We start from the raw sequence: 22931 nt of genomic DNA, 5'->3' as shown, positions 1-22931 counted from the left end.
ACATTAGAGTAATAAAGTATTGTTTTTTAGAGTAAAGAATGATTTGTAGTGCTGTGATGATATTACTGTAATTCAGTTCTCCGTTCTTCATTATGTCCTATTAATGAAATGGTTTGATATATGATACATTAATGATCATCAGTATGCAGCAGATGATATTGGATCTTGTTATAGTCATTTGATATTTCTGTCTGGGTCTGGCTGACACATCATGAATGATTTTTAGTGTGACTCATAAATCATATGCAACATACAGTATCGAGTTCAGATGTGTATAATTTTGGTTAAAATAAAATACCTTCTTACTCTTTGAAACTTTGGACATTGCTATTCATATAGAGTACGTTATATATGGCAATATGAACCAGTGACACTGATCCTATGAAGATCAATAGAAGCATTCAAAAAAAACACCAGATAGGCAGGCACTTTCATAAACTTATACAGCAGACAGTAAACCAGCATGTATGGTTTTTCATGGGTTTGCTTTTAAACTCGCCCTCAGCAATTTATTACAGTGCATTAATTGATGGGGAATTCTGGGTTGCAATATATCAAACTCACATTCAGTTCCCTTCGCTCTGCAGTGAGATGTCACTTAAGAAACCATCATAATCCATCTTCTTCTCCTTCTTCTTTTATAGGGGCACAGTGACTGACATATTAAACAATGCATATGATTTCTAAGTCTCCCATGCCAAATGATAAATCAGAATCATTATTTTGGTAATCTCACTGTCAGCTATCAGTCTATCACATTCATTGTCGATATATGGATTCATTTGATGTCACCGAGGTCACCAACACCATTAAATTCATGGTTAATGAGGGGCGGCGCAGGTGTCTTAGAATGAAAGGTTAGTAATGTGAACTGATTTCAGCATAGAAAGCACAGCTCACCAAACCGCCAGCGTACGGCCTGGATGTAAAAGATACCATCTTCTCTTCTAAAAATGGCATGCAATGTGGCAGCTTCTCACGGGAGCAGAGATTTGCTGGAAGCTGTAATTTCGTCTGGAACTGGGCGGAAATGGAAATACATCTTTTTTTGTATTTCATACATCTTTCAAATCTCACATCCTTTCTCAATCCTTCACTTCAGATTTATAACTGCTCTCAACCCTTTGACTATGTGAAAATGAGACATATTGATTTATGATATATCGTCGCTGTTTGCTTCAGTTTCGTTTTTCAGTTACTTTTTGCAAGAATTTAATTCCACTATCATCTGTGTGCACATGACGATTGGTTCCTGGACTAAAGAAAAAGAATGCTATTTTACAATTTGTATGCTTTCTCATCAATAAATTAATCTGTTTGAACAAATACTTAGAAAAATTAGATGTTTATTAAACAGTTAAAAAGAAAGGCAACCATTTACGTTTTTATGAGTTGAATTAATTTACTTAATTATTGTAGGTAAATATCTTCAAATCTGCCATTATTGTAACAATTAGGCCTACCGTTATAAATTATGCAAATATTTTCCTTTATATTATTTACTGTAAATATTTCAATATTATGCATTTTATTTCGAGTTTTCTGAATGTTGAGGTAATAAAAAATGTTCAGCCTTTATCAAGATTTATGCATTTCAATGAATAGTAAAAGTCAAGCAAATTGAATTGAATAAAATTTACATATTATTCATATGAATTAAGAAAATATGATCTTAATAAAGCATTTTGTATAAATCTTAAAAGTAAATTTCAACATTTAATTTGAACTAAATGGTCCATTTCCCTTGTTCCATTAAGATTTATACAAAATGTTTTATTAAAAAAATTAAAAAAAAAAAATCTATTTATTCATTATTCTTAATTCGTAATATGTAAGGATTATTCAATTCAATTTGATGGAATTTTACTAGGCCTATTAATGGATATTATATATATATATATATATATATATATATATGTATATATATATATATATATATATATATATATATATATATATATATATATATATAGCACTTTCTACACTCAAAAACATTTTGAATTGTATTTATTTATTTATGTAGAAAGTGCAATAGTAATTCAACTCAATCAAGTAAGTGTTTAGTTATTCCTCAGCATTATTTTCTTTAATAATTTTACAATGAATGCTCTGGCTTGCATGTTTGTTTGTATGTGAAAACAAATTAATCAAAAGAAGCCAATGGTCTGTACCCAGGATGAAATTTGCTAATTTCCTTCATTGAGCGTGGGTGAAAATTAGAAAAGGGTAAAGGCATCTGATGGGGATTGATTCAGTGTTTGTTGTCATTGGAGACAAATGAGAATTAGATTTCACTTGCCTTTCTGTCTGCCTCATTAGTATATTTGATTAAATCACTCCTTGAGGCTGTGATTTGTGGCTGAGGCTGTGGTGACAGGAAGATAGTTTGTGATGCGTTCGGCATAAAATTAAAGCTTATCTGAATTTAATAGTCTTTCCTCTCTGATGAGGTCACAAACCGCTGCTCTTCCAGTGGACGGACAGATACATTTTCAGAATGATCACATAGTGGTGGTATTACTGCCTTGAAAAAGCAGCAATCAAATCTTCTGCCTCTCTGTCTTTATATCTCTCTCTAATAAATGCAGCACTAGGGCTATGTGTTTCAGGAGTTTATTTAATCATCTGAAATCCTAATCACTGCAGGCAAAGAGACCGCAAGAAATGTTTAACAAATTAATTATTAAATATAAATATAGCATTAGGAATGGAATTAGTTGAGGAATTAATCACAGCATTTTATTAAACAAACAAGAAGCCTTGTGGAAAAAACATATTTCCAAAATAAGAGTCAACCAAAAGGGAAAAGATGACTCGTGACACTGGTCAAAAGTTATTTATTACGATTTCTTTTAAATGATTTTGAAAGAAGTCTCTTATGCTCACCCAGCTTTTATTTTATAAAAAAAAAAAGTACAGTAAAAACAGTAATATTGTGAAATATTATTACAATTTAAAATATAATTTATTCCTGTGATGGTCAAGCTGAATTTTTATCAGCCATTATTAAAGTGTCTCATGATGGAGGATTTTTTTAAATTATTATTATAATTACTCATGACTGGTAATAGGTTATATCGTTTTTTATACTTTTTACTGTCATTTTTTTAAAGTAAAAAAAAAAAGGAATTTCATCGACTCTAGAGCAGCACGATTCATTAAAAGATTTCAACCTCGATTAAAGCACCCATGCTCATATTCCTAAATGACAAAAATTTGTCTCTGCCTATCAAAGGGGCCCTTGATTATGATTTCATCTTTAGTTAGTGTGAAATGTTGCTGTTTGAGAATAAACAACATCTGCAAATATATGATGCTCAAAATTCAATGCAAAGGGAGATCTTTTATTTTAAAGAAATCGTTTTTTTTAAGGACTACAACAAACTGCTGGTAGGGACTACAATGAGCAACATGTTGGGCTGCTTTAGAGAAGAGGAAGAGTTGTTTTGGGAGTCTGCTCAAACTGTCGCATCCGTCTTTTCACATTTAGTGCAATACAGTACGTAACAAATGCAATAGCATGTCATAAAAGCAAGATGACAACATAAGTTATAACCGTAATTAAAATAAACTATCTTATAACTCTATATAACTACTGTCCTATCTTCATGCAGCAGATATTCTCTGGTTCTGAAGAAATCTTGCAACAGTTCCCACAAGATATCATGTCAGAATATGCTAATCAATGACTCGAAGATAGTTAACTCCACACCATCAATTAACCATTCAGAAACGTCCTGTTGCTTTCTAGATGTTGTCACTTCTTCTTGAGTCTCTCCATCATTGTTCGACTTTGGTTTAAACATAAAAGGCTGAACAGTTTCTGACATTTTCAGTGTGTGTCTGCGTAAGTTAATCGAGTTGCTAACGCGAGCTCTTGAAGCTCTGCCCTCTTCCGTATGCATTTAAAGGTCACACACAAAAACAGGCCGTTTTTGCCACTCTCACATTTTAACATGCTATAAAAAATGATCTGTGGGGTATTTTGAGCCGAGTTAAAAACCTCACACACTCAGGGGACATCAGAGACTTATTTTAAATCTTGTAAAAAGGGGCATAATAGGACCCCTTTAAACCTTTGACAAGTATACGATCACAGGGAACATTCAAATCTGCATTCAAGCTGCCGCTGAGCCAGCAATGAAATAGCTTCACAAACAGTCGTTTAACCATCATTATTGCTGGGTTACAATAACTCAAATTATCAAGTACTGGTATAAAAGTGTCACGAAGGGAATCCACTGGAGGCAAGCTCGATGAGAACCCAAGTGCAGTTTATTTACAATTGAACAGATCATACCAGGATTTGACTTGAACAGACTTGACTAGAACAGACTTGACTAGAACAGACTTGACTAGAACAGACTTGAGTTGAACAGACGTGACTTGAACAGACGTGACTTGGACAGACTTGACTAGAACAGACTTGACTTGAACAGACGTGACTTGAACAGACGTGACTTGAACAGACGTGACTTGACTAGAACAGACTTGACTAGAACAGACCAGACTAGAACAGGCTTGACTAGAAAAGACTTGACTTGAACAGACCAGACTTGACTAGAACAGACTTGACTAGAACAGACTTGGCTAGAACAGACTTGACTTGAACAGACGTGACTTGAACAGACTTGACTAGAACAGACTTGACTTGAACAGACGTGACTTGGACAGACTTGACTAGAACAGACTTGACTTGAACAGACGTGACTTGGACAGACTTGACTAGAACAGACTTGACTTGAACAGACGTGACTTGAACAGACGTGACTTGGACAGACTTCACTTGAACAGACGTGACTTGAACAGACGTGACTTGGACAGACTTGACTAGAACAGACTTGACTTGAACAGACGTGACTTGGACAGACTTGACTAGAACAGACTTGACTTGAACAGACGTGACTTGGACAGACTTGACTAGAACAGACTTGACTTGAACAGACGTGACTTGAACAGACTTCACTTGAACAGACGTGACTTGAACAGACGTGACTTGGACAGACTTGACTAGAACAGACTTGACTTGAACAGACGTGACTTGGACAGACTTGACTTGAACAGACGTGACTTGAACAGACGTGACTTGAACAGACTTGACTAGAACAGACTTGACTTGAACAGACTTGACTTGGACAGACTTGACTTGTCAGAGTGACACAAACAATACTCGACAAGAGACAATGGAAACATGAGGACTATTTATACAAAGACTAGGGGAACACAAATGAAAACTAATGAACAGCCAGAACTCAACCACATGACAAGACAATGAACCGATGAGAACTATGGAGACATGACTAGACCAATCAATGAGAAAGCGACACATAGACAAGGGAACCAATCAGTACAAGGCACATGAAACTAGGGAAGCACATTGCATGATCACATAAGGGCCAGGAGGTCACACGACAAGAACCCGGAAACATGACTGAGGCAAAATTACAAAATAAAAGACATGAAAACCAAATCCCAAAACCGACCATGACAAAAAGTTTATAGTTCCGATATAAACAGTGATGTCTAGAGTAAATCACCCTTTGAAAGTAACTTGACGCTTCAAATAAAGATTGTTTATGACAAGTGACTGTTTAAAAAAATTATATTGAATCATTAATTCAAAAGATTTGAACCGTTTTTTTTTTTTACTTAAATAGACAGCAATTAACATTCTGATAAAACCTCTAGTAAATTACATGTTATTTTGATTAGTTGTCAGAATTGTGGAAGGATCGTGGCCATCTCTAACTCTACACCACTACTCTACTGCACCCCTGAAATGTTCAGGAATGTCTCCATGAGTATCCATGCGCAAGCTATTTTAAGATCCTGAAGCAGATGGAGCCAACCAAAACCCAACAAGTGTCTGGCCTTTTTACCTGGCAAACTGAACAGATGAGCTGTCTCCTTATGAGACAGTGGTGATCCCACAGAGAAGCAGGGGACACACTTTGTGAATGTTAATATATTCATAGAAGTGAAGAAAGGCACTCACCCCAAGTCTCACACGGTGAGCAGTCCAAAAATTGTTTATCTAAGGGCACCTCAGAATAAACAGAGAATGGAGCAGGTGTCTGTCCTGCCTGAGGAAGCTTAGACAGTATCTGGTCTCAATTTATCCAAACCATTTAATTACTATACAGCCGATAGCTTCAGGGGGAAAAACCTTCAATCAGGCTCTCAGATCAAACTGAATAGAAGATATGTAAATATTCAAGATGGACCATTACTAAATTACTATGAAATTAGAGCAGCCATTTTATGTGACTCATTTGCCCACAGGTAGTACTTCTTTAGTCTTCAGTAGCTCATTGTTGTTCAAGAGGGATGAAAATACGAACTAGATTGGTATATAATGAGACCATTCATAATGATTGTTATATTAAAAAATATTAAGCAGCACAACTGTTCTCAACATTGATGATAATAATAAGAAATATTTCTTGCATCAGCATTTTAGAATGATTTCTGAAGGATCATGAGACCCTAAAGACTGGACTAATGGCTGCTGAAGTTATATTTTTAAATATATTAAAATTCAAAACCGTTGTTTTAAAATGTAATAATATTTCACAATGGCTACTGATTTTACTGTACTTTTGATCAAATAAATGCAGCCTTGTTGAGCATAAGGGACTTCTTGCAAAAGCATTACAACATTTTCAACTTTTGAATGTTAGCCTAGACTCATTTCAAAAGCATTTTCAAACAACATTTTATTAAGTAGAAAGGGTTATTTGGTGAGTGTGCGATAAATAGATTCTTGCAAATGCCTGTCACATTCACCTAAAGGGTAATCATATCAACATTAAAGGCCCCCTGAAATCAACATGTAAGTTTTTTAGCATGAATATGTTAGCATTGAGGTTATGAATAATCTTGTCATCCAAAACAATGACAAAATTCGCATTTAGGAGATACATTCAAAATTGTGGCTTTACTGAGCTGAAAGGCTCTAGTCAAACTGTGATATAAGCAAAACGATATTGGTTTTAAAAAAGGGGAGGAGCTGCTTGATATGTCGCGCCCTGTCTTCCTGTTTCAGGGGAAATTACGTCAACTCATTAAATAATGCTGCGCGTTTCAAGGCACTTCAGTGGGCCTTTTCGTATATCTTATTGAGCAGTAAATTAGCATAATTTTGTTCTTCCCTATTGTGATGTATATCAGAGTGAAATGGCTTCATGAACAAGAAAAAAAAATTATTTTGTCCAATGGGAATTGATTGGTTGGTTGTGGTGTGCTATTGCTTTGATGTCATGTGAGTGACAGGTTGTCCTGCCTGAAAACACATAAGAGAATTTAACAAAAAATTATGATGTGCACGCATAATTTATAATTATAATAAATACTGCAATATTCCATAAGAAACAAGAATTGTCAATTCGACTTTAAACATCACATAACTAGTTAAGAGACTTTGTTTTTGCCTATAGTGTTCTTTTTTCAGTTATTCGCTAGAGCTGCATCTTGGATACTGTACTGTATCTTGCTTTGGCTCTTATCTGAACAAGCTGTGCCTGCAGTGCCACTGATATCACAAGCCCCTTTGGTCCATTTATTCTAGCCCAACAGCATACCACCGTCTATTCTTAGAGTTTGTTGCTCAACAGTGTTGCGTTATGGTTTTTGATGTTTATATTATTCCTTGTATCTTGAAGCATAAACCTGCATCTTTAAAAGACTGGACATAAGATAAATCTGCATTATTTAAGCCTTAATACTGTAATATTAATACATACTGTCTGTAAGTGTCAGGGCTGCTAAATCAGAAAACACAGAAGATCCAATTGCGAGTTCACAGGGTAGATTTATTGACAGAATGTACTCAGAACAGCAGTAGCGATAGTCGATGCAGCAGGTGACTGGCAGGAGACTCAGAACAGCAATGGTGATAGTCAGGTGGCAAATGACTGGCAGGTGGTGATTCTGGTGACACAGGTCTGCAATGGGCAACCGGGAACAGAGAAGAATCCAGCCCAGAAAACAGGGCATCCACGAACAGAGAACCGAATCCAGGAACCGAGAGAAACCAGGCAACACCAACGCACACCAGGAATGCCTGCAACGACTGACAAACAGGACACGTAGACACACACATTAAATAGGCAGCCGAAACGAGAAACAGCTGGCGCTGATCATAATCAGCCACAAACAAGGCAACGCCCACACTCAACTCACGCACCCAATCCAACAAACAACACGAGGGCGAGTTAATGAACCCATAAACCGTGACAGTACCCTCTCTCCTACGAACGCCTCCTGGCGTTCCCAGGAGAACCTACCTGTTGATTGTAATCATCAATGAGAGAGTGATCCAGGATGTCCAAGTCCGTAACCCTCCCAGTCCACCAAGTACTGGAATCCGCGTCCCTTCCGTCTCGCATCCAAAATACAACGAACCGAATAAGCAGGTTCCCCATCTACGAGACGCGGCGGGGGAGGAACCGGACCAGGCGGATTAATGTGTGAATGAAAAAAAGGTTTTATTTTGGAAACGTGGAAAACGGGATGAATTCTCCTGTACGCAGGAGGAAGTTTGAGGCGGACTGTCACTGGACTAAGGACTTTAGTGACAGGGAATGGGCCAATGAATTTAGGTGCAAGCTTAATACAAACGCCATGAATACGAAAGACGTGATTTACGACAGCAACCGCTGTCTCCTTGGCTGAGGGTAATTTGGGCAAGGGAATAAAATGTGCCGCCTTCGAAAACCTGTCCACTACGGTTAAAATGACCGTATTGCCCTGTGAGGGAGGGAGCCCTGTGACGAAATCTAGTGCTTTATGGGACCAGGGTCTCGAAGGGCCAAACAGCGGTTGAAGAAGTCCATCTGGCGGACGGTTGGTAGTCTTACCACTAGCACATACTGTGCAAGCCAAAACAAAACTCAGAATGTCGCGAGCCATACAGGGCCACCAGAATCGTTGCTTGACCAAAAAACTGGTACGACTAACTCCTGGATGACAAGCCACATTGGAACCATGACCCCATCGAATTACGTCTGACCGTAATCCTTCCGGCACAAATAACCGACTCGGTGGGCAACCGGGCGGAGGCGTTTCCCCTTCTAAGGCCGTGCGGACCCTCGATTCGACCTCCCATGAGAGTGAAGAGACAGAAAGTCTCTCAGGTAAAATGCACTCGGGAGTAGACGGGCACACGGAACGATCAAAAATGCGGGATAACGCGTCGGGTTTGATGTTCTTAGACCCCGGACGATATGAAAGGGAAAAATCGAAATGACCGAAAAAAAGAACCCACCGAGCTTGCCTGGAGTTAATTTGCTTAGCGGATTGGATGTATTCCAGGTTCTTATGATTGGTCCAGACGATAAAAGGTACCCCCGACCCTTCTAACCAGTGACGCCACTCCTCCAATGCTAACTTGACCACCAACAACTCTGTTACCAATATCATAATTGCGTTCGGCTGAAGACAAGCGTTGAGATAAAAACGTGCATGGATGCATCTTGTCGTCCGCGGCAGTGCACTGAGAAAGAACTGCTCCTACCCCCACCTCTGACGCATCGACCTCCACCACAAACTGACGTGATGGATCAGGTGCTACCAGAATAGGAGCCGAAACGAAGTGGCTTTTGAGGTTGGAAAATGCAACTTCCTGTGTAGAATGCGCACAAACGGCCCGCAACAGCCCGGTCGAAAACCGTCTTCATCTCTTGGGAGAGTGTAAGGAACGAGGCGCAGCAAGGATGGTTGTTCTCCCACACCGCCGTTCCCCACAGAGCTGCACGTCCTGACAGTAGTGTCATAACCAACGCCACCTTCGATTCCTCTGTAGCAAAAGTTTGGGGTTGGAGAGAAAAAAAAATATGGAACATTTCGTCAAACATGCTCTACACAAATTCGGCTCACCAGCGTACCTCTCAGGTGTCGGAATGCGTGGTTCATGTTGGCCTGTGACGTTAGATGGTGGGTGAGGAACGGGCGGTGTGGGTGGTGCAGTGGGTACAGAGAGATGTTGAACTTGGGTAGTCAACTCGGACACCTGCGCCACCAAAACTTGTACAGCCCGAGCAGTAGCCAGTACCTGTTCGTCCTGCTGGTCCATACGCTGGGTGTTCTTACTCATATATTCTTGTAGATCGACCGATCTCGCTGAATCCATGTTTTGGTCAGTAGTTCTGTCAGGGCTGCTAAATCAGAAAACACAGAAGATCCAGTTGCGAGTTCACAGGGTAGATTTATTGACAGTATGTACTCAGAACAGCAGTAGCAATAGTCGATGCAGCAGGTGACTGGCAGGAGACTCAGAACAGCAATGGTTATAGTCAGGTGGCAAATGACTGGCAGGTGGTGATTCTGGTGACGCAGGTCTGCAATGGGCAACCGGGAAAAGAGAAGAATCCAGCCCAGAAAACAGGGCATCCACGAACAGAGAACCGAATCCAGGAACCGAGAGAAACCAGGCAACACCAACGCACACCAGGAATGCCTGCAACGACTGACAAACAGGACACGTAGACACACACATTAAATAGGCAGCCGAAACGAGAAACAGCTGGCGCTGATCGTAATCAGCCTCCAACAAGGCAACGCCCACACTCAACTCACGCACCCAATCCAACAAACAACACGAGGGCGAGTTAATGAACCCATAAACCGTGACAGTAAGCCATATTTGCTTTTGTGAAACTACATGCATCTACCTTGAAACTACCTCGAACGAACGTATGACTGCACTGTCATCCTGAGTGTAAAGTGTAAAGAATATCACTCAAGATGAGCCCACAGCTACATGTATCAACATCTATATTGTCTTGACACATTTCTCGGCTCATTTTAAACACACAGCCTAGATGATTATTGTTGCTGACCATGTCTATCCCTTTATGACCACAGTGTACCCGTCTTCTGAGGCTACTTCTAGCAGGATATGCCACAAAGCTCAAATCATGGTTTATTGAACATTACACTATTCTCAAATAGCCTTCACAGTCACCAGATCTCAATCCAATAGAGCACCTTTGGGATGTGGTGGAACTAGAGATTTGCATCATGGATGTGCAGCCGACAAATCTGCAGCAACTGTGATGCCAAAGTGTCATGTCAATATGGACCAGTATCTGTACGTTTCCAGCACTTTGTTGAATCTATGCCACAAAGAATTAAAGGATTAGTTCACTTTAAAATTAAAATGACCTCATGAATTAGTTACCCTCAAGCTATCCTAGGTGTATATGACTTTATTCTTTCTGATGAACACAATCAGAGTTAATAATGAATAAATGAATAAAAATAAAATGAATGAATAAATATCCTGACATAGCTTTCAAGCTTTATAATGGCAGTGACGGCCAAAGTTTGAAGCTCAAAAAAGTGCATCCATCCATTATAAAAGTAATCCATACGGCTCCAGGGGGTTAATAAAGGCCTTCTGAAGCGAATCGATCGAGTTTTGTAAGAAAAATATCCATATTTAAAACTTTATAAAGTAAAATATCTAGCTTCTGTCAGACCGCCTTCAATGTGCATAGAAAGTGTAACGCCTCTTGCAGTTCAAAATGCTTACAATACGTCCAACGTCATACGTCGTGCCAGTTATACTTTTTCCGTAAGTTGAATACGAAAAGTGGTCTGGTGGAAGCAAGATATTTTACTTTATAAAGTTTTGAATATGGATATTTTTCTTACACAAACACATCGCTTTGCTTCAGAAGGGCTTTATTAACCCCCGGAGCCGTGTGGAGTACATTTATGATGGATGGACGCACTTTTCTGAGCTTCAAACTCGTGGGCCCCGTTTACTGCCATTATAGAGCTAGGAAGAGCCAGGATATTTATTGAAATATTCTGAAATATAATTGTTTGTCTGGCTATCACCCGACCAAGCTCAATTTAAGATTGAATATTGGTCTGGGGAATCTGCTATGTATTTTGAACTGAACAAGAGGAGTGATAAAAGAGCATAAATTAAATGACTCCGTATGCAATTGGATAGTCCTTCAACCAATCAGACCAAAAGAGGCGTGATCAACGGGCAACCACCCATCGCTTCTCTATCTGTCATCGTGTTAAACCTGCCAAAAGCACCAGGTGGATAAGCCAGTCTGTGATTGGTTCCCGCAAAAGTGTAACAGAAGCAGTAGAAATGAATGTACAGGTTTTCAGACTGAGTTGCAGAGAGAAATCAAATCGCCGGCAGATCAGGCTGGGTTTACCCAGTCTATATAATTGTATATATCCTAAATAAATTCCTAATCAAAGCCTTAATCAATATTTATCTTTCTATATTAATATGATTTTTTTTAATGATTCTTTCCAGTTATGATTTTGCTTAATCAATAGGACCAATGATTGTTACTTCCTTTATATTTTCTAAAGTTTGTATTTGGTCTCTGAGTGGTGACTGAGGGTCTGTCCTAGGGATGAGTGATGTGTCACTAAACACTTGATTTCAGTCGTGTGTTTGGATTTTGGAGGCATCACACACCCCTAACCGGACGGGAGTGCAGTAACAGTGCTTGCTCACTTAGCCCGGCTTCCAGAGATGAAATATGGATCGGTCTTTCATTTCTATATTATATTTTAATCCTTTCATATGTCCTTTTACTGAAACACTAAAGAACTGTGTGAATATGGCCTGTACTATTGTCTGTACCTCTCACTGAGAGAAAGTTGTTTTGGAAAACTTTTTCTGGTTAGGACAAGCAGAATTGGAGGTGGATTACTGGCATCCTAAGGGATGGGTGGCAAGCTGGCGCCTGCTCCAGAATCTGTAAGGTCTACGTGCCTAATTCCGGGGTGAAAGCGTCAACAAGTGATATGTACACGTGAATCTGATTAACTGACAATGTGTGGAAATTTACCATGACTGTTCATTTTCTCGGAGCCAATCAGAATCATCCACCTTGCAGTAATGATGTGGCTAGACCTTGAAAACAGTGTAACTGTTGAGAAATTGTATGTACGATAGGCTGGTAGGGAGCGCAGCCTACAAACTCCTTGTGAGACTTGAAGCTGGCTTCTGCTGATGAAACTGCAAACTATACTTCAGTAAATTTTTCTTCAACTAATTACACTCCTGACTCTTGGTCTTCATTTTTCACTACTGGTCCTGGGTCCTAAACTGTTACCCCAACATTATAATATAACTCTGATTGTGTTCATAAGAAGAAAGTCATATTCACCTAGGATGGCTTGGGGGTGAGTAAATCATGGGGTAATTTGCATTTTAGAGTGAACTAATTCTTTAAGACACTTCTGAAGGCAAAGGGGGTCCAACCCGCTACTACCAAGGTGTACCTAATAAAGTGGCAGGTGAGTGTACACCACAAGTCATTTAATATCAAAACACAGTGCAATGCCTATTCGTCCCACTCTTAGATGGATTTGAACCGGGTTCTTTAGCATGGGAGGCGGGTGTGCTAACAAGGACGCTAAAGACTGCAGCCAGTAGAATAAGTCGCTAGAGCGTCTCTTGAGGCCAGGGGAGGGAGGTTTACATGCACAGCTCTTCCTGGCATACGTCCGTAACACTCACCCCCCTAAACCTCACTCCCATCCAGGTCAACAGCACCAAATGTAACTGGTCCTACTCGATCCACTCCGAGCGGGATTCTAAGTGGTGTCTCCAGTGTGGGAGACAGGTGTGCTAACAAGGATGCTAAAGTGACAGTCGCTAGAATGCCTCTTGTGGCCAGGGGAGTGAGATTTACACGCACAGCTTTTAGTGGCCTACGTTACACTCACCCTGCAACATGACATAATGACTTTGCGTAAACATACACGCCACTTTCTAAAGCCAAAGGGCGTGTTATCTGTACGCATTTTGAGCTATCTGCGTGTATGTCTACGTTGTGTGATTCCACATGTATGTGTACTCCAAAACAAACCATAATCTCCGCGTGTATGTCTACGCCGTGTGATTCCGCGTGTATGTCTACGCCGTGTGATTCCGCGTGAATGTCTACGCCGTGTGATTCCACGTGAATGTCTACGCCGTGTGATTCCGCGTGAATGTAAATGGATTTATAAACAAACTAAATTATGTTTATCTAAAAATGCAGAATGTTTCTTGTGATGGGTAGGTTTAGGGGTAGGGGCAGTGTAGGGGGATAGAATGAAACGGCGTTGATAAACATGCTAAAAAGCGATTATGCGTCTTGATAGCGCGCCAAAATGGCATACGAATTGGCGTGTCATACATACGCCATTGCATGAGATCAGTCTGCACCCCACTAAACCTCAATCCCATCTGGGTCAATGACACCAAATGTAACTGGTCCTACTTGAATTGCTTAGAGTCTCTAGTGTGGGAGGCGGGCACTCTAACAAGGAACGCTAAACTTCAGCAGCCTCTAGCATCAGTCGCTAGAGCGTCTGTTAAGATCAGGGGAGTGAGGTTTACATGCACAGCTCTTACTGGCCTATGTGCATTACACCCCCTAAACCTCACTCCCATCTGGGTCACGACACCATGGTGGTTCGTGACGGCAAACGTGATGTGGAACCAGCAGTTTAGAGAGTCCTTAACTTTAAAATAATATTATACACATGAATTGGATTGAAAATATAGACATAAAAGCAATATTTCCAATATATAAAGATTTCTAAGATTAAATAAGATTATCAGGAAGTCAAAAGAAACCTACCTCTCCCATTCAGTTACAATGCGAAAGGGAAGAGGAGGAGACAGAACAGGAAGTTATGTTGATTCGTGACATCACAACAAAAGGGGAAAAGACTCATTTCGATCCGGCAGCCACATCAGGTATTGTTACATGTATGCCCTGTCTTGTGTTTTGATTAAGATTCTGTTTCTCCCCAGTTTGGTTAATTAGTCATGTCTGTCACCTGTGTCTCGTCCATCACCTGCACCTCGTTATCCTCATTTGCTCTGTGTATGTAAACCCTCAGTTTGCCCCAGTGTTTGTCGGTTCTCGTTAATGTTTGACGTGTCTAGTGTGTTCCTGAGTTTTGTTATTAAAAGTTCCTGTTTCCTGTTCTCCTCGTCTCCGTGAGCTCATTGCCAGCACGTAACCGTAACAGAAGAACCGACCGAAACAGTTTTTTTTTTTGCGGCGTCTTCTTTTGTTTTTTGTTTTCCTCGTCTTCCCCATGGCCCTTCCTGAAGTTCAGCTTCTCTGCCTGGAGCAGGGAGACCGCCCGCTGGAAGCACACACCCGGGACTTCCTACAGCTCGCGTGCCTTACCCGTTTCCCGGACCGCTCGCTCTGTGTATTCTACCACGCCAACCTGAGCGAGCGGTCAAAGGCACGTGTTCCAGCGGGCGGTCCAACGGAAGACTTCGCCGCATTCGTGGAGTGGGTACTGGTATCCAACAACTCGCCATTCACCATTGGCCCCGCTGTGGAGGACAGCGGTACCAGTCCCACTCCACCACTGCCAGAGACCAGCCTACCACCACCAGCGAGTGATGCAACGGAGAAGTTGCACGAGCCCCCCGCAGACCATGGGGACCGGCCACCCGCAAGTGACGAGCCCGTACCGAGGACAAGGACGGAGTGTGTCATTGCCGCGGAGCCCGGACCACCAACAAGGTCTGACCAGGTGCGTGAGCCGGCAACGCCGTACATCACGGAGGGAGTTATTGTGGAGTTCGAGGGCTGGGAGGAAAGCCCCGCCCACAACACCGCCGCAGTGGATAAGTTGAAGGAAGCCGCTGGCAGCTACATGGAGGAGCTGAGGACAGTTTTTGAGGTGGACCTGATGGACTTTTATGGAGAGGTTTTTCCTGTACCCCCTGTTTTTTCCAAGTCTCCAGCGTCCCCAGTATCCCCAGAGTTTCAGGAATTCCCACCCAGCCTCCCTCTCCCACCTCCTCAGTTGGTCCATTCCTCAGTGCGCCCTTCCCTGCTGCCCTTCTGACCCTCTGCTCCACCCACACGCTGTGTGGACACGCCTAGTGTCTTCAGGCCACCAGCTCTGTCCAGCACTGAGGTTCCCCTGACTCCGCCTCCAGCCTCCGTGCCCCCTGCTCTGCCTCGGCCCGTCGACACTTCAGCGCCTCCCTGGCTCCTCCCTCCCTCGGCTCCACCGGACACCATCGGCCATACGGCTTCTCCGGGCTCCCTCGTCTCTCCGGCTCCGCCTTGGTCAGTCGACGACCTGCCTTCACCTGCGGCTTGTCTGGCTCCGCCTTCCCTTCAGCTCCGCCTTTGTCCTCGGTCCCACCAGTTCAGCCGCTGTCCTCTGGTTTCCCGGTTCCACCTCGGGTGCTCGTCGCTGCGGTGCCACCTCGGTCTCCTGGACCATCAGCTTCGCGGGGGCTTATCGGCTCGTCGGCTCCATCTCTGGCTTTTTCTCCGTTGGTCATCCCCAGGGTGTCGTCTACCTCCCAGTCGTCTCCTCCATGGCTCCTCCCACCATCGACTCCGCCCTGGGGCCTCGTCCTGGCTGGTTTCTGGCACACCACCTGGCTTCTCCTGCTCCTGGCTCCCCACTGGCTCCTCCCTCCTTCCTCGCCCCCATGGACTGTTTTTTGTTCCCTTGGACTCTGTTTTCCTTGTTTTGGACTTTCTGTTATTTCCTGTTTGTTTCCTCGTCCTCCTCCTGAGCCCCCACCCTCCCTCCTCAGATGTTCCCTTTACGGCGCGAGGACGCGCCTTTCCGGGAGGGGGCGTTATGTTACATGTATGCCCTGTCTTGTGTTTTGATTAAGATTCTGTTTCTCCCCAGTTTGGTTAATTAGTCATGTCTGTCACCTGTGTCTCGTCCATCACCTGCACCTCGTTATCCTCATTTGCTCTGTGTATGTAAACCCTCAGTTTGCCCCAGTGTTTGTCGGTTCTCGTTAATGTTTGATGTGTCTAGTGTGTTCCTGGTTTTGTTATTAAAAGTTCCTGTTTCCTGTTCTCCTCGTCTCCGTGAGCTCATTGCCAGCACGTAACCGTAACAGGTATATGTAAATTAACAATTTTGTGTGAATTCTACTAAACAATGCACACATTTATACATTTCTATATCTGTTACAGCAGCATCAACTTGTTGTTCTTCACACATATTAGTGCAGCTCATTCTAAGCAGCTTACAAGTTGGCCTATAATATATGATGCAAAGCCATCATTATTCAAATACAATTCACTCAGCAATGCATAAAATAATTCAGGCAGTACCTTCATCATCCTAATTATTTTTTGTTAAACTGACCATTTGAAATAAGAAAACTCATTGTGCAATTAATTTAATAAATAATGTGATTTCTTCGTATGTAATCTTTACCCTGATGACATGTATATTATAAATCTACCTGTCAGACCCATTAGACACACAAAAAAGGCATGAAAAGTTTTATTAAAGATTTAAATTCAATTAGAGACAATATCCTTTATACTTCCTTTGTTCCTATCAGTCCTTACACCTTAATCATTTTGACCTGCAGTTACTGGAGTCTTAATAGATTTTTGATTGAATGGCCTAAAGTAAATGTAGAAAGTAAATGTAGGTAGCAGGAGCTATAATTAAAAAGCAGACAGCTTATTGTGTTAGGCTTGTTTTTCACATTTCACTGCATTACTGTATATGCAACAAATCACATTTTGAACTTTCAGGTTGTCTAAACCAGGGGTTTTCTATCCTAAGGGCTGCGCTGCATAGGCATTTTCATCAATTTCCATTGGCATCTATCACAACACATTACTGCCATCAGGTGGTGAAATGCAAACGTTGGCAGCCACACCACAGTAATTTAATAACATGCATTTCCACAGCTTGTAATTGATTTGAATTTTTTCCATTTTATTTCATTTTTGAAAGATTTGATATGTTAAAATTATACAGGCCTATACCTTAATATAGTCAAATAAAGTTAGTCGTTTGTCTACATATATTTTGGTTCTTAAAGGTTTAGGTCACCCAAAAAAAAAAAAAAAACGTAATTAAAATACTCACCCTCATGTCTTTCCAAACCTGTAAGACCTTCGTTCTAGCCTGACAAGCCAGACCCACATCAAGATGTTGGGTCTGGGAACACACCATTGGCAGGGCTCAATCCGAGGGGCGGGATAAACGGTTGTCTTTCAAATTCCCTCTGCACGCAATAGGATAGAGCTTTAACCAACCAGAGCAACGAAGAAGGTGAAGCGTAGCTAGTTGATAGATTAAACTTTCGCCGTATCCGGTAGGCAAAACTCAGAATGCATCTTCCTTTCTCAAGAATGACTTCAGTGCCGTTCTTTGTTCTTTTCTCAAAGAAAAGCTTAACTCCAAGTCTTCCAGAGTCGCGACTAAAGCCGATTCGAAAGGCCGCTGTTCGCCAGCTTCTTTGTTTACAAGTAGCACGCGGAACAGCTGCAACTCTGCCGTCATTATGTTAAGCCCGCCCACCGACTCTATACACGTTGTGATTGGCCTGACCAGAGTTTGGTTTTTCCAGCTCGCAAGCCAACGGAGAGTTGCTAGACTACCCTGGCTGCAAAATAGATTTGCTGCCGCTAGGGTGCGTCTAGGCTACCTTCATTCATCTTCGGAACACAATAAAGATATTTTTGATGAAATCTGAGAGCTCTCTGACCCCTCCATAGACTGCTATTTACTTACCACTTTCAAGGTCAGGAAAGGTAGTAAAGACATCGTTATAATAGTCCATGTGATTATTAAAGTGGTTCAACCTTAATTTTATGAAGCGACGAACAGTGCAGCAGCTCTACCCCAGCTCTACAAAGTAACGAACACCACCACTGCGGGCATAAAGTAATTACGCTTAGGGCATCAAGACAGCCACAGCAGCAGGACTGGCGACGAGAATACTTTTGGTGCACAAAAAAACTAACAAAAAAAACAAATTCATTCAACAATTTCTTCTAGGCTGAATCCGAAATCGCGCCCTAAACCCTCAATCACTATTCCCTACATTAGTCCACTAATATAGTTCACTTGAAGGAGTGAATGAAAACAAGTGAGTGAATTCAGACAGCCGTTAAGCGTACATCGGCTGTACACGTTGTTGCGGTGCAATGTGGGATTGAATGGGTACACTCAATAAAGTCCACTTTGGTTTCGGACAGTCTAGGACAGCCCTAGTCTACGCTGTTGACGCAGTGTAAACAGTGCAGCCTTCCCAGTTCTACAGCAGAACGACTTGTGCGAATGCATTGTGGTGCTCATGTGAACAGTATCAGTTGTTTACACTATGATTAAAAATTAAGGTTGAACCACTGTAGTCACATGGACGATTTTAACCATATCTTTACTACCTATCTGATCCTTGAAAGAGCTCTCGGATTTTATCAAAAAGATCGGTAACACTTTACAATAAGGTTCATTAGTTAACATTCGTTAACTACATTAGTTAATATAAACTAATACTAAACTGCACTTATAAAGCAATTATTTATCTTTGTTAATGTTAATTTGGACTTTTACTAATGCGTTATTAAAATCTTGTTAACATTAGTTAATGCACTGTAAATTAACATGAACAAACCATGAACAGCTGTATTTTTATTAACTAATGTTAACAAAGATTAACTAATGCTGAACAGAGGTGTTGTTCATGGTTAGTTCATGTTAACCAATATATATATAAAAAAAACGACAGAGTTTTTGGGTGACCTAACCATTTAAATAAAAGTAGTTTTCGTTTAGGACGGCACAATGCAAGCAAACCAAAAAACCTTTAACCTTTGTTACTAACGTTACATGATTTATATATCTAACGTATTTAACTTACATTGTCGCCAATCAAAGTGGTTGCCACAAGGCCATACTGTACATAAATCCTCACAGAATACTTTCTTGTTGTGTGGAGCAGCACAGGGGAATTTCAAAACACTGGCACATTGTTTTCAGATGATTTACTTCTCTCATGTATTTGCTGAAGTGTTTTCCTGTGCTTGCCTGAGAGATGTCTCTTATTTTCCCACCAGTATTACGATATGTCCCGCCTCCTGAGGTCGGATTGGCTTTGGGGAGACAATGACACTCAGCGATTGGTCAATTGAGATGTCACTCATACAATAGACCGCCTTCTGCGTGCGCAGTGTCTCACTGCTGATGGCGCTGTAAACACAGTGACGCGGCGTTGCGTGGCCCAGCAAATCACAGATTACGGTTGTATATGTGGACGGACGAGTGCTAGAGACGCTATTCACGTCCACAGCTTCATATGCAATCACATAAACAAAAGACACGCGAGGACTGCTCGTCGGAGGTGCAATGGCAAGGAAAAGTGCAATTCCTCCTTCATACTATGGTAAGAGAGCAGCAGTTTGTGAAGCGCTTTAAATCAAGTTTTTGCAGTGAGACCAGTGACAAAGGGAACTGACCTAGCGATGCTGGTGTCAACCCGAATCTTTATTTTAAGTGCTTTGGATGTTTTCTCTCGCAGTTAATATTTTAAGAACATCCATGCAGAACAAAAGCTCAACTGATATGTTTTCGTTCAGATCTGAGTTACTTTGTTGTTGCAAAACTGGGACGTGCAGACAAAACGCAGATTCGAATTCTGAATTCGCAAATGATTTTTATGCCATAGAAGTTAAAGGGAAAGTAACCAATAAGAGCAAGACTTGGAGTAATAGAAAACATATGGTGTTTACTCCGCAGGTTTTGCCATATTGAGAAGGTTTTGTGTCTCTGTGCTGTGTAAGTACTCATATTACGGTACTCTTATAGTAGGCTACACAACTAAGTCAACTTTATTTATATAGCTTTTTACAATGCAGATTGTTTCAAATTGTGTTAAACAGGAAAATAATGCAACAGAATATTTGATTCGGCTGTACAGCCGCTCTGGAGAAAACGGTGATGTCATCTAGCTCATTTCAATTATCATACAGTGACAATGTGGGCAGATCAGTAATTTAGTTGATGTATTTAATTTAGTTTAGTAATTTAATTTATTTGGATATTTAGATGAAAATGTAATGTCCCCAACTGAGCAAGCCAAGCCAAAGGCGACAGTGGCAAGGAACCAAAACAAAGTGGATAGACCTTAAAATAACTTGTTTGCTATTTACTAAAGTTGACGTGTTTAGAGTTTTTAAAGATGTAGCCAATTTTGCAAATGTATGTGAGTTGATCACATAAACAAATGAATGGCACTTTTTAGAAATATGATCAAATGATGATAATTATAACGGTAAATTAGGGGTGTAACCTTACACAAAACTGACGGTTCGGTACGGGTTCGGTCAGGGAAGAGAAAACTAAATATAAAATAGCTTTTTGGTTTACTGAAAAAAATGTGTCTATCCTAAAATGAATTCAATTATAACTAAAAGTTTCTTAAAGATAATTTTTTTAATTAATTTTTTATCTCTGCTAATGCTGTAAAGTGTAACCTATATAGAGAGCCCTTACTTGCACATTACTAACAAAGCCCAAATTAGCCTAAATTTAGTATTTCTTTTTAGATATAATAATTGACACTCAAATATGTAAACTTAACATTAGCCAGTTTTTGCATTAGCCTAAAGGCCTGTTCACACCGGGACGATTTTCGCGCACGTTTATCGCTGACATTTAAAGCCTTGTGACTAAACAATGGGCGCCAATGTGAGTGTGCACACCGACGCGTAAAACGCCAGGCGTAAAAGCGTCATTTTTAAAAAAACGCCTCGGGTTCGTTTTTTTATTTTGACGCGGCGCGTTAAAAACTGGCCGACCAATGAGATCAGCGCTTTTGTTCATGTGCCTGGAGCTGCTGAAGTGACAGTAAAACACGACTTGGTGGCGCTCAAGGACAGAATGGTCTTGCCGAGCTCACATTTATACGAAGAAGAAGTAGTAAGTAGACAAAGAAGAAAATGAGCTGATAATGCTGCTTGCCAGTTAGCAATTAAGACATCACTAACGGGTTAAGTAGAATATAATGAATAATATAATATAGGCTAATATAGTGCATATATTTAGTGAAAGAGTTAATTTCTCTAGTGAACTAGCAGCTGTGGACACTGAATGACTTCTGAGGTAAATGTTACGTGACATTGTTTACAAGCTGTTTTATTGACGTCTTTCCTCCGTTGAAACACTTATTTAGGGATTACACGACATATGATACATTTCAGTTGTAATGTATCCTCAACATACCTTCAGAATCAGATGTAGATTCATGTTTATTATTTGACTAGGAAGAGATGATCGCATTCACTTGCGCGCCGCACTGCCGCTTGAACTGAGCGTAAAAATGGCATTTATAGGTTGAATTTCATGATAAAATGGACAGAATACTTAATATGTTTGTGTGGGAACTACTGTTAACTGTTAAAGATTGCATTCGTACCGGAAGCCCTGTACCGAAACGGTTCGGTACGAATACGTGTACCGTTACACCCCTACGGTGAATATTTTAGCATACACCCCAACAGACGATGAAGTTATGTTTGTTGTAAACGCACGATGTGTCACCTGCCATTTTAAAAGGGGGTTGGATTCTGATTAGCTGTCAATATTTTTATCGTAAAAATCGTTCTGAAAGTGATTCCAATTATATCCTCTGTCTCTTAATCATTATAGCTGTGGCATGGACTTCCCTATTAGAATAGTTATTAAAATGTTATAGTTATAGTTATCGTCCTTGGTGTCAACAGCCCTTTATACAACTGTTTTATTCTACATGGAGTGGGTCGCCCCCCTAATGACCGCCACCGTGTTGCCATCACATGACAAGTTGCTCCGCTGCTTTAAAAGCTCAAGCTCTTTAAAGTTGGCTGTATTCTGATTGCCTTTCATTTTTTTTATCCTTCATGAGCTGAAAAAAAAAGTTCTGCAAGTGATCCTAATGATATTGTACCTTCTTGCCATTAACTTTGTATGAAAAATAGCTGGAAACGCTGTTTGTAGTCGGCATGTTAATTTTTTTTGGCTAAATCCAAAAATGTGTCATACACTCATGAATGTGTTAATAACGAGACAGAGAAAAACAGATGAACAAAACAACCGAAGTGGCAGCAGTCCAAAAACCACATTCAGATAAATGTAAACTCTTTGAGAATGTAGTCTAGATT

The 22931-nt window shown here is 40.9% G+C and overlaps 1 protein-coding gene across 12 annotated transcripts in view; it reads left to right on the top strand.

The window, feature by feature from the left end:
* Positions 1–19960: 19960 nt before the first annotated feature.
* The window catches only part of slc44a5b (solute carrier family 44 member 5b), a 48396-nt gene continuing 45425 nt past the window's right edge, over positions 19961–22931 (top strand). For 7 of the 12 annotated variants that reach the window (XM_079826678.1, XM_079826663.1, XM_079826675.1 and 4 more), the window contains exon 1: positions 19963–20176. In XM_079826678.1, the coding sequence (XP_079682804.1) occupies positions 20140–20176 (37 nt within the window). In that variant the 5' untranslated portion in view covers positions 19963–20139. Of the gene's footprint in view, positions 20177–22931 lie in introns of all 12 variants that reach the window. The other 5 variants (XM_079826672.1, XM_079826661.1, XM_079826673.1 and 2 more) reach the window with 2 other exon arrangements.

The sequence above is a fragment of the Gobio gobio genome, assembly GCF_949357685.1.
Source record: "Gobio gobio genome assembly, chromosome: 10".
Lineage (NCBI taxonomy): Eukaryota > Metazoa > Chordata > Actinopteri > Cypriniformes > Gobionidae > Gobio > Gobio gobio.
The sequence above is the reverse complement of the archived record's forward strand: the minus strand, read 5'-3'. Positions and strand labels throughout refer to the sequence as shown.